Source organism: Cucumis melo, chromosome 2 (assembly GCF_025177605.1).
Source record: "Cucumis melo cultivar AY chromosome 2, USDA_Cmelo_AY_1.0, whole genome shotgun sequence".
In the NCBI taxonomy this organism is placed as follows: domain Eukaryota; kingdom Viridiplantae; phylum Streptophyta; class Magnoliopsida; order Cucurbitales; family Cucurbitaceae; genus Cucumis; species Cucumis melo.
Window position 1 is genome coordinate 7,440,335 of NC_066858.1, and position 11,330 is coordinate 7,451,664.

Here is an 11,330-nt window from a genome sequence, read left to right on the forward strand (position 1 = left end):
CAAATTAAATTTAAAGACAAATTGGACAATTTTAATGATGTCATATGTCTTTATTATGACAATTGGATTAAATTAATTATTTTGGTTTAATTAAATATTGTTTACTTGGGCTAAAATTTAATTAAGCCTAAAAATAAGCTTAATTTAGCCCAAAATTAAATATGACTCAAATCCATGTGATTGAGCCCATGAGTATAGTTCGTGGACCAGACCAGGCTCAAGTCCATAAAAACCCACCAGGGAACTCGATAAATAAAGGAGTTCTGGGAGGAAAATTTTAAAATTCAGAAGATCTAGAGAGAATTCTCCCAATAGATAGAAGACTCCTCAACTCCTAAAGCTCCTTTGAAAATAGAAGCTTTCTTCCAAAACCCAACTTTAAGAACACCCTCGAAGATTGAAGCTCCTTTGAAGATACAAGTTTTCTTCCAAGACTCCAGCTCCAAGAACATCACGTGCTTCGCTTCCTCAAATCAAGCATAAGCATCCAGTCGAGAGAGAATCAGAGGATCAAATTCTAGAGATCGAACCACATCGCATCAAATCAACATAAATACAATATCAACAAAAGTTCAACTCCACGAATCAAATTTCTTCGGTAATCTCATGTGAACAGAAACATAACCTAATAAGAAACCAACAATTTTAAAAGAATATACAATTTTGATTAGTTAGTAAAGAAAAAATTGGAAATTTTATAAAATTTTGAACCTATCCAAATTGTACTTTTGTTATCGGAATCCAAGAAGTGGTTAGATTTCTCATACATTTTGTGTCCAAATGCTATTGGCATATCTTCCAAAAGGTTGCTTTTTACATTTGTCTTTGTAAATTGTTTATTTTGACATTATTATATGATAATGGTTGTGGACCAATCATCATTATAACAACAACAACAACAACAACAACAACAACAACAACAACTTTTTTTTCTTTTTTGATTTTTTGTTTACGTCGTTTAATCTTTCTATCGTATTTCTTATTTTTTTTTCGCTCTGATTTCTTTCCATCGTCTTTCTTCTTTTCTTCTTTTTTTTACGTCGTTTAAATTTGGGTAACCAAACCTAAATGACCGTAACAAAAAAATACCAAAATCTAAAAGATCGTGTATAAAGAATTTCGAAAAAAAATCATTTAGATTGAAATAGTCAAATGTAAACAATCGTGTAAAAAAAATAAAACATCGTGTATAAAGAATCTTGAAAAAAATCATTTAGATTAGAGTAGCCAAATATAAATAATCATGTAGAAAAAGTAAACGATTGTGTAGAAAAAATAAAAAATCGTGTATAAAGAATCTTGAAAAAAATCATTTAGATTGGAGTAGCCAAATATAAACGATCGTCTAAAAAAAGTAGACAATCGTGTAAAAAAAAATAAGTTATCGTTTAGAGAAATCTAAACGATCGTGTACCAAAAGAATTAAAAAAATCGTATATCAAATTTTTTTAAAAAAATCGTTTAGATTTGGGTCCAAATCTAAACGATCGTGTAACTAAATTTAAACGTAACCAAATTAAATGATCGTGTAACAAAATTAAACAATATAATTGAAAAGATAAATTGTAGCCATATCTAAACGATCGCGTACCAAACAATAACCAAATCTAAACGATCGCAAATATATTAAGCACGCATTGTTAACGGCATGGTCGACGGAGCATTTTTGGTATTTTACACGGTGACCTCTTAGGCTTTTTCCATTTTTAGAATTATTCTATACAGTGTAAATATTTTTTCGCTTTTTTTATATTTTTTAAAAGACCCTTAATTTATTTTAGATTTCAAAAAGGTCGAGATGGGGTATCATTTTAGTCTATGTGTGGCCCGAGTCTCTTAGGAAATTCTTCCTGCCCTCTTGTCCTTCCTATTCAACAAATACTATGCAATTAATTAGTTATGTACTTTTAATGAATCTTAATTTCAATAATTCAAAGTTAAATTTTAATTGAAATTGGTTCAACAATAATAATAAAAAAAATGGTTTCCTCCCGTGTGTGGAAAGGCTACTCTTTACCTCTTACCTTTTTTATTTTTGTTTTTTGTTTGTTTGTTTTTTTTCCTTCGACTTAAATATATTCTAGGTTAATTTTCATAAATGTAACAAAACACAAAAATATTTATAGCTCATGTAACAAAAACAAAAAGCTTTTGAAGTCGGTAAAATATTTTCATAAATTTCAAATTTACCCTTTATATCGCAGACGATTCGTGACTTCTCTTTCTTCTTCTTCTTTGCGATTTATTCATCTTCTCTTCTAAATTTCTTCAACTCCTCTTCTAGATTTTCTTTCTTATATTTTTAAACGATTTATTCTTCTGTTTAAATCTCTTACTTCATCTTCACCATTTTCCGACAAGATTATTTGAAGCTACTTCATCTTTCTCATATTCAAGAATATCAAGATAGTTTAAATATTACATTGACATGTCAACACGATTGTTTAGCATAGTCAACACGATCATTTAAATTTGAAGTCCTTTTCCCATCGTTTAAAATGATCCAAATGATCATATTGACATATGATATAAACAATCGCTAACTATAGTTAACATAATCTTTAGCATTATCAACACGATCATTTAGATTTGAAGCCCTTTTCCATCATCGTTTAAAAAGAACTACATGACCGCGTGGATATGATCTAATGATGTTTAGCATAGTCAACATAATCATTTAGCATGGTAAACACGATCTTTTAGATTTGAAGCATTTTTTACATCGTTAAAAAGAATTACACGATTGTGTTAATACTACCTATGCGACTGTGTATCATTTTACCTACACGGTAGCATATCATGATCATTTAGAAGAACTACACGGGTGACTGAGGCATTTTTTGTATTTCCTATTGTGGATTCGTGGTTTTTTTTTTTCTTTTTCTATGTTGTTATATACAGTTTAAATAGTTTGTCGGTTTGTTATATTTTTTTAAAAACCCTTATATTCTAATTGCTTCTTTGTTATAAAAAGTTATGCAAGAAAAGACACTACATCAATATCAATATATTGTTGATGTTGAACTAAATTTGTCAGAGTGTGTTATTATAGTTCACTTCATGTTTAAGGCATCAACTATAATGTTGACATGTGCAATTGTTGCAACCTATAATTAAATACTATTTCAAAATGGTATACCATGTTTACTATTTGCACCAAAATTTACTAATGTTTGTACTCATCTTCTCTTTTCTTTTTTGTTAGAATGTTTACAATTTCCTACTTAAACAAAAATACTTTAAATAGATGACCTAGTATTGTCCATATTAAAATAATTTTCCCTCCAAACATCAATTATTATAACCTACTGACTATAATAACCAATTCAACATATTAAAAATCCCATAAAATCTTACTATGTAATGACCCAACTTTTAATACTTAATCTAAAATCACTACTCAATGACAGATAAGATTAAAGTCAAGACAAAGCCGTCTTTAGTAGTATTTTATTAGAGAAAATAGGAAAATACAACCTCATGTGTGGATAGAGTTTAAAATAAGTAAACAAATGAATAAAACTAATAAATAAACAAATGATAAAAACCATAAAATAAAATAAATGTCTAAATCATGAAACTTCTTATCCAACAAGTTGTAACGCCTTAAATTTAGGAGAGAGACATAAATGAACCAATATCACATTTAAATGAGAGAGATCTTGAAGACATGAAAGTAAGATTAAGAAAGACTTAAAAGAATTAAAAGTTACTGCCTATATCAATAAGGTGCACCTTCCTTTTCAGTGACTCAATCATAGGAACTCCAAAGTTAAGTTTGCTTAGCTCGAACAATTCTAGGTTGGGTGGTCTTTTGCAAATTTTCCTAGGATGCATGTAAGTAAGAAAAAAGCATGCTGAAGAGGACTTGTGTTGCTTTGTGGGAACAACTTTCACTCTAATAAACCTTTAAAACAAGTAAGAATTATGTTACCAAGTCATAGATGATGCAGGGGAATGTCATGTTCCAAATTTCGAGTCTTGGGCCTGAGGCGTTATACAAACATTCAAAATAGTGTAAATCATGAAAAAATAAAAGAAGAGCATAAGCAATAGTCTAGTATCAAAGGGCATGATTACGGGCTCCTTTTGTCATACGCCAACTTGCCTTTACCTTTACTTGAAAAATGAAACATATAAAATGATGAGTATTATAAATACTCAGTAAGTGACCCACTACTAGGCCTACTAGATGAACTTGTTAACCTTCCTATCAAAGCATTTCGAGACTATTTAATATCCTCAAAACCTTAATTATTTTTTCCTTTTCCATAATATATATATATATATATATATATATATGCCCATTAGCGTGCTTAGTGGCTATAGCGACATGTCAACACATTAGCCATCCAACATTCATGTCATGTGTCTATAAAATACTCAATCTTAATGGCTATGTAACCCACCTCATGCTTGCCAAATTGGCTATAAATAGTGGCATTTGGTGGAGTTGTAAGACACACTGAGATTGGAGAGAAATCCAAATAAGTGGAAGAAAGTGGACAAATTTGAGATTTTGATTTTCCTAATTATTTTCTTAAATTTCAAAATTTTTTATGTACTTATTTATTTATTTATATATAATATTATATTAGTTGAATATTATATTTTCTTGGTTTTCTTATTCTGGTTGTGCCTTGTTTTTACAACACGTTATCAGCACGAGCTCCAATCGCCTCCTCCGTCAAAGACAGGTCCTAACGGTATGTCAATTTTTTCCTAGTCGTTATAATTAATAAAATAAATATTATTTTGCATATTAATATATATTAAATTTCTAATATAATTATAATATTTTATGATAGTATTACCATGACAAATCTTACGAAGCTAGAATTTACAACTCTTCACATTAAGGGTAGCAATTATTTGTCATGGGTTCTTGATGCTGAAATGCATCTCGACGCCATGAATCTCAGAAATACAATTAAAGAAGAAAATGCAACAATCACTCAAGAGAAAGTGAAAACCACGATTTTCCTTTGTCATCATATTCATGAGGATTTAAAGTCAGAATATCTAACTGTGAAAGATTTTCATACATTGTGGAATAAATTGAAAGAAAGGTACGATCATTTAAAATTAGTTTATCTTCCTCAAGCTCATTATGATTGTATACATTTGAGGCTACAAGATTTTAAATCAATAACTTATTACATTTTTGAATTATTCAGAATTAGTTTAAAATCGCTCTTTGTATTTGGCATTACCAACCTAAGTATAGCCCTCGCTTCTCTTTTGAACTGAGCAGCAACCTTCAACATTAAGAAGTGAAGTCCTTAACTATCGACTCCTTAAACACGACATAGGATAACACGGCTCGCACGCCGCACAAGCTTACATAACTACCCACCTTTCCCTTATTTACTTGGCTTCTACGCCTGAGGTCCATTTCTTAATTGGCTTCAATGTCTAACACCTTGGGAGAGGAGACTAAAAACATAAGTCAACGACTTAGTAAGTGATGGGTTTAGGAAATACCTTTTGGGGAATACAACATTTTCAGATATCATAACCACAAGGTCATTTCATATACAAATGTATAAATCTCATCGCCTCAAACATAATCACAATGTCACTTTTCCATTTTGTCGCTCTATGTAGCCAACCTAAACTCAACACGTAAGCTAACGTCAATTACGAATAGATACTTTCTGTAACACACCAACCTTATTTCCTTGGAAATCCAAACTTATTATCGTTTGACTCTCTTCTCGACAAAGCCATAGAACATTTACTTCGCCTCAGAGGGTTGTCCAATCACCTCGTATGGATGCCAACTTCTCATCAGAATGCCTACCTCGTCGTGGCCATACTTAGGAGCAAGCACTTTTCCGTGTATCACTTCACCCAATGCGCCTAGTTCTTAGCATCCGTTTTGGCCTTCTTCCTCGCCAGCTAATCTCATCGTATCACTTACTCTAACACGATAGCACTTAGAGTCAATTACTTCTCTTGCCTTGTCTTATCTTCCATCGATCACATTCTTCTTTGCAGAATGCCTCTTACCAATACTTTGTCCAACTCCACTCTTCTCAATGGGGCTCCTCTTCAATAAAACTCCCTTTTGGATTCAGGCCTCACAATAAGACGATCAAAAACTTGAAATAGTTCGCATTAATTTCATTAAAAATATTTGATATTGTCGATGAATTTTTTTTTTAAAAAAATGATATTTAAAATAAATTTAAATATAAAAAATTTGAATAGAGATTTGAATTCATTCAATTGGATTGACCTGGTTTGATTTAATATTATTAATTAATTAAATTAACTAATATTAAATAATAAAATAATTGAATCTTAGAAATCCAATATTTCAAAAAACAAAAAATTGAAATTGAAATTCAATTTGAATTTATTTTCGTTAATTATATGAAACTAGAGTGTTTCGTTACAATCCTCTTCTGTTGCAATTCTTTTATTTCCATCAATATATTCGTTTCACATACTGTATATATTGAGTTTTTCGTTTGCTAACGTATATTGAATGTGTAGTTTTATATTGACTTCAACAAATAATATGAAAAATATAATGTGTTAATTTAGAAAAAAAACTTTAAATATAAGAATAATATTGTCACTCAAATATAATATATCCAGTTACAATTACACGAAAATTATGACAATATACATGGTTGACTTAACAGACAAAATTTTTATGAACTGTTGTGTAACTTTTGAAACGACATATGTTCATTAACTAAAATATTTGATACACTATAACTAATATAGTTGTATGAATCGTTGAAAAAATCATCATAATATATTAGAATTACCTAATAAGAAAATATATATATAATTGTGACATTCTTAATAATTTCTAGTATATAACGAATAAAAATGTAATTCAATTCCAAATTTATATATATTGTAAAACATTCGTGAAATAACGTAGAAAATTAGATAATTCTTTGGGGTCTTTTTAAAAATAGAACAAAGCGGCAAAATATTTGCACTGTATAGAACAATTTTGGAAACGGAAAAAGCCCACAGGCCCACCGTGTAAAATACCAAAAATGCCCCGTCAACTACGCCGTCAATAACGCACGCGTAATATATTTGCAATCGTTTAGATATGGTTCAATACATACGCGATCATTTAGATATGATTCAATACATACGCCATCGTTTTGGATATGGTTCAATACATACGCGATCGTTTATATACGGTTTAATATATACGCGATCGTTTAGATATGGTTACAAGACGATCGTTTAGATATGGCTACAAGGCGATCGTTTAGATATGGCTATAATTTATACGCGATCATTTAAATATGGCTACAAGACGATCGTTTAGATATGGTTACAACGCGATCGTTTAGATATGACTATAATTTATACACGATCGTTTAGATATGGCTATCACGCGATTGTTTAAATATGACTACAATTTATACGCGATCGTTTAGATATGGTTCAATACATACGCAATCGTTTAGATACAGTTCAATATATACGCGATCGTTTGGATATGGCTACAAGGCAATCATTTAGATATGATTATAATTTCTACGCGATCATTTAGATATGGTTCAATATATACACGATCGTTTAGATATGACTACAATTTATCTTTTCAATTCCATCGTTTAATTTTGTTACACAATCGTTTAGATTTGGGGACCCAAATCTAAATGATTTTTTAAAAAAAATTTGGTACACGATTTTTAAATTTTTTTGGTACACGATCTTTTAGATTTCCTATCGTTTAGATTTATTTACTCAATCGTTTGCTTTTTTTTTTTTACACGATCGTTTACATTTGGCTACTCAAATATAAATGATTTTTTTCAAGATTTTTTATATACGATCTTTTATTTTTTTTACACAATCGTTTACTTTTTTTAAACGATCGTTTACATTTGGCTACTCCAATCTAAATGATTTTGTTTCAAAATTCTTTATACACAATCTTTTATTTTTTTTACACGATCGTTTACATTTGGCTACTCCAATCTAAATGATTTTTTTTCAAAATTCTTTATACAGATTTTGCTATTTTGTTGTACACAATCTTTTATACAGTCGTTTGCATTTGGTTATCCAAATGTAAACGCGTAAAAAAAAAAAACACGATGGAAAGATTAAACGACGTAAAAAAGAATCAGAAAAGAATAATATGTAAATATTAAACGACGTAGAAAAGGAACCAAAAAAGAAGAAAGACGGTTGAAAGAAATTGCAAAATCAGAAAAGAAGAAATACGATGGAAAGAAATCGCAGTGAGAAAAAAGAATAAGAAATACAATAAAAAGATTTAACGACCTAAAAAAACAATTGAAAAATAAGAAAGATGATAGAAAAAAATCGTAAAAAAAAAAAGGAAAAGAAGAAAAAACGATGAAAGAAATCATAAAGAAATGGCAGAGAAGAATACAAACTTAAAATATTTAAAAAATGGCTAAGTTTTTTTGTTACACGCCCGTAGATGTTTTGTTACATTTGGCTGAGTTTCTCTAATTCTTTTAAATTTTTCTAAATTATAATGAGCCCTCCAAACATAGAGCCCCGTAGAAACATGATCATCCAAGGATGACTATAAGAAATGTAAGAATGGAGTAGGTGGTCATATTTCGTTCGGTTATGGGAATTTGATTCACCCGCGCAATGGCGATGGTTGAGAAAGATTTTGAGAGAGTGGAGTTGGGACCGAGTGGGGGCCTCCAATTTCCTCAGTGGAACCAATTATCGCCGGAAGTGGAAGCTGCAATGTCAAGCAAAAGTAAACCCAAAACCCTCAAAAGCCAAACTCAAACCCAAAAGTCCCTTCAAAAATCTTTATCGCTCACCCACTCTCTTCCTTCTTCCTTTCAGCAAAATTCTTCATAACTTGTTCCCACCAACAACCCCCAATCATCATCATCTTCTTTCCTTTTCATTTTTCTCTCTATTTTCTCCCCTTTCATTCCACTCAGACCACCTCGTCCTCGTGTAAGTCCCTCTTTATCTCTGTTTTTGTGAATCTTTTTCGGTTTTGGAGAATTTTTTTGTGTGATTTCAAATGGGTTCTGTTTGTTTTCTTCAGGTTGTTGAGTTTTTATTGGTTTTTCTTGTGATGGGTCCGTTGTGATTGATCTATGGTTTCGTTGATTAGAGGGGAGGAGATTAAGGGGTCTTGTTCTTGTTGGCGAATTTGATTTTCTGATGGATTCCTTTGATGGGATTTCTGTGTTTGGGTATGATGTGAATTCCAGCAACATGGGTAATTCTGATTCTTCTGGGGTTCTTGAAATTTATGTTCATCATGCTAGAAACATTCACAATATATGCATATATGAAAATCAGGATGTTTATGCAAAATTTTCACTCACTTATAATCCAGACCAGACCTTGTCCACTAGAATCATCAATGGAGGTGGGAAGAATCCTGATTTCAATGAAAATTTGAGGATGAAAGTTACTCAGCTGGATTCTGTGCTCAAATGTGAGATTTGGATGCTTAGTAGGGCTAGAAACTATTTGGAAGATCAGCTTTTGGGATTTGCTTTGGTCCCACTATCACGGGTTGTTGGTAAAGGGAAAGTGACAGAGAATTATAGCCTCTCTTCTACAGATCTCTTCCATTCCCCGGCTGGAACGGTCCAGTTGAGTCTGTCTTTAGATAAATCATTGCCTGTTGATGTGTTGAATTCGGTATCAGATTTGCCGGTTAGTTCATCTATATCTTCAGAAGTTGTGTTGTTGGACAGGAAAATATCAGAAGTGATGTTGGATTCAGCTGAGTATTCTAGGATTGAGTTCCCTGATGTTAATGTGGTGATGGAGAATCAACAAATGGTGTCCGAGTACTTTGCTTTGGCCAGAAATGATTCTTGTACAAGGCCTGGAATTGCCACATTTCTCCATCTTGGTGCGTCGCCTCCCCAACCACCCTATGACTTTGAAATGACTGCTAATTCAACTGAAGAACACCAACCGGGATCAATTTCCCCAAATGACAGCAGCATTCAAAACTCCAGCTTTTTAAGCTCCACAACAACGAGTTTGAGTGATGATCGAAACTCGGTTGATTCTGCTGAAAAGAAAATCCGTTTCTCAGGTCAGTCATCGAATTCTGTGAATGCTTCAGTCACTACGATTGATGCCAGAAATCAAGTCTCTGGTCCTTGTCCAGATACTCCAACCTCACGGAAGAGTGGCCGGGCTGCAGAGGATAAGGAATCAAAATTTTCAAACAAGAAAGATAAGATTAGCATAAAAAAGGAAGGAAGTATCCCTTCTGTTAAATTTGATCATCTGTTTTCAGCTCCTTTAGGAAACATTAATCTTGATGCTGAGCAGTCTGCAATGCAGCAGCAAATTGTAGACATGTATATGAAGAGTATGCATCAGTTTACAGAGTCTTTGGCAAAGATGAAACTTCCCATGGATCTTGATAAGCCGGAGCATGAACACCGAGGTGTTGTGCTTCAAACCCATGATCCCAAACCAGAAATCAACCAAAACAAAAAGGACGGATCTCGGGTATTTTATGGTAGCAGGGCATTTTTCTAATAATCATATAGGTGGAGGAAATTCGACACTTGTAGCAGGGTAGAGAACTCATAACTTATCAGAACCTATACAAACTTCCCTGGCTTCATAATCAAATGGTATTTATAACTAATCTTCAATACTATTTTTTGTTCTTTTTAGCTTGCAACTCTTCTAAAAGAGTAGTTCCTAATATATCTGTACTAAATCATCTGTCACAGTCATGGCAACATGACATTCTTTGTCTTGTGATTAGAGTTCCGTTTTTTTTTTTTTTTTTTCTTTTTTGCGCAGTGTATAGAGTTTGATTGTATCCAAGCAAGCTGTACTAACGCAGAGATTGCTTATATGTTAAATAACAACAGTCTTTCTACTCGTTACTCTTATTATTCCACTGTTTAAGAGTAGAAATCATTTATATGTTTATTCAACAACTTTTCTTTCAAACATGACTGTAAATTGATCAATTATAGGTTTAACACAAAAATCATCCAGATCACAAGGATCCTCAATTAAAAACTTATACCCTAACGTAGAGCATGTTAACCATTTGTGATACATTTTTTTTTTTTTTGTAGATATACATAATGCTAATGCTAATAAGCTTATTAACTATTGTTTTTCTTTATATAATCTTTTTATAAATCCTTTTCAATTCTTACCCCACTCTTAAAGTGATAAAGTCATTGTTCAAATTTTATTTTTTTACAAAATCATTATCTAAGGGACCCTCAACTTTGTTATTTGTTATTTTCATATATAACCAAGTTTTTCTTAGATCAATAGTCTATGTTGGAATGACTTGAATTTGTTATCTAATGCTTTGAATGACCAAGCACGAGGTCTCG

General features: G+C 31.7%; 1 protein-coding gene across 1 annotated transcript; it reads left to right on the forward strand.

Moving 5' to 3' along the window:
- Positions 1-8,521: 8,521 nt before the first annotated feature.
- Positions 8,522-10,862, forward strand: LOC103491980 (uncharacterized). The gene is made up of 2 exons (XM_008452121.3): positions 8,522-8,940; positions 9,035-10,862. Exon 2 carries the CDS (start codon positions 9,154-9,156, stop codon positions 10,501-10,503), a length of 1,350 nt encoding a protein of 449 aa, XP_008450343.2. The 5' UTR covers positions 8,522-8,940; positions 9,035-9,153; the 3' UTR covers positions 10,504-10,862.
- The last annotated feature ends 468 nt before the right edge of the window (positions 10,863-11,330 follow it).

Bases quoted from the DNA above. Each gene is read 5' to 3' on its own strand.
- LOC103491980 (XM_008452121.3), top strand. From the start codon at position 9,154: ATGGATTCCTTTGATGGGATTTCTGTGTTTGGGTATGATGTGAATTCC.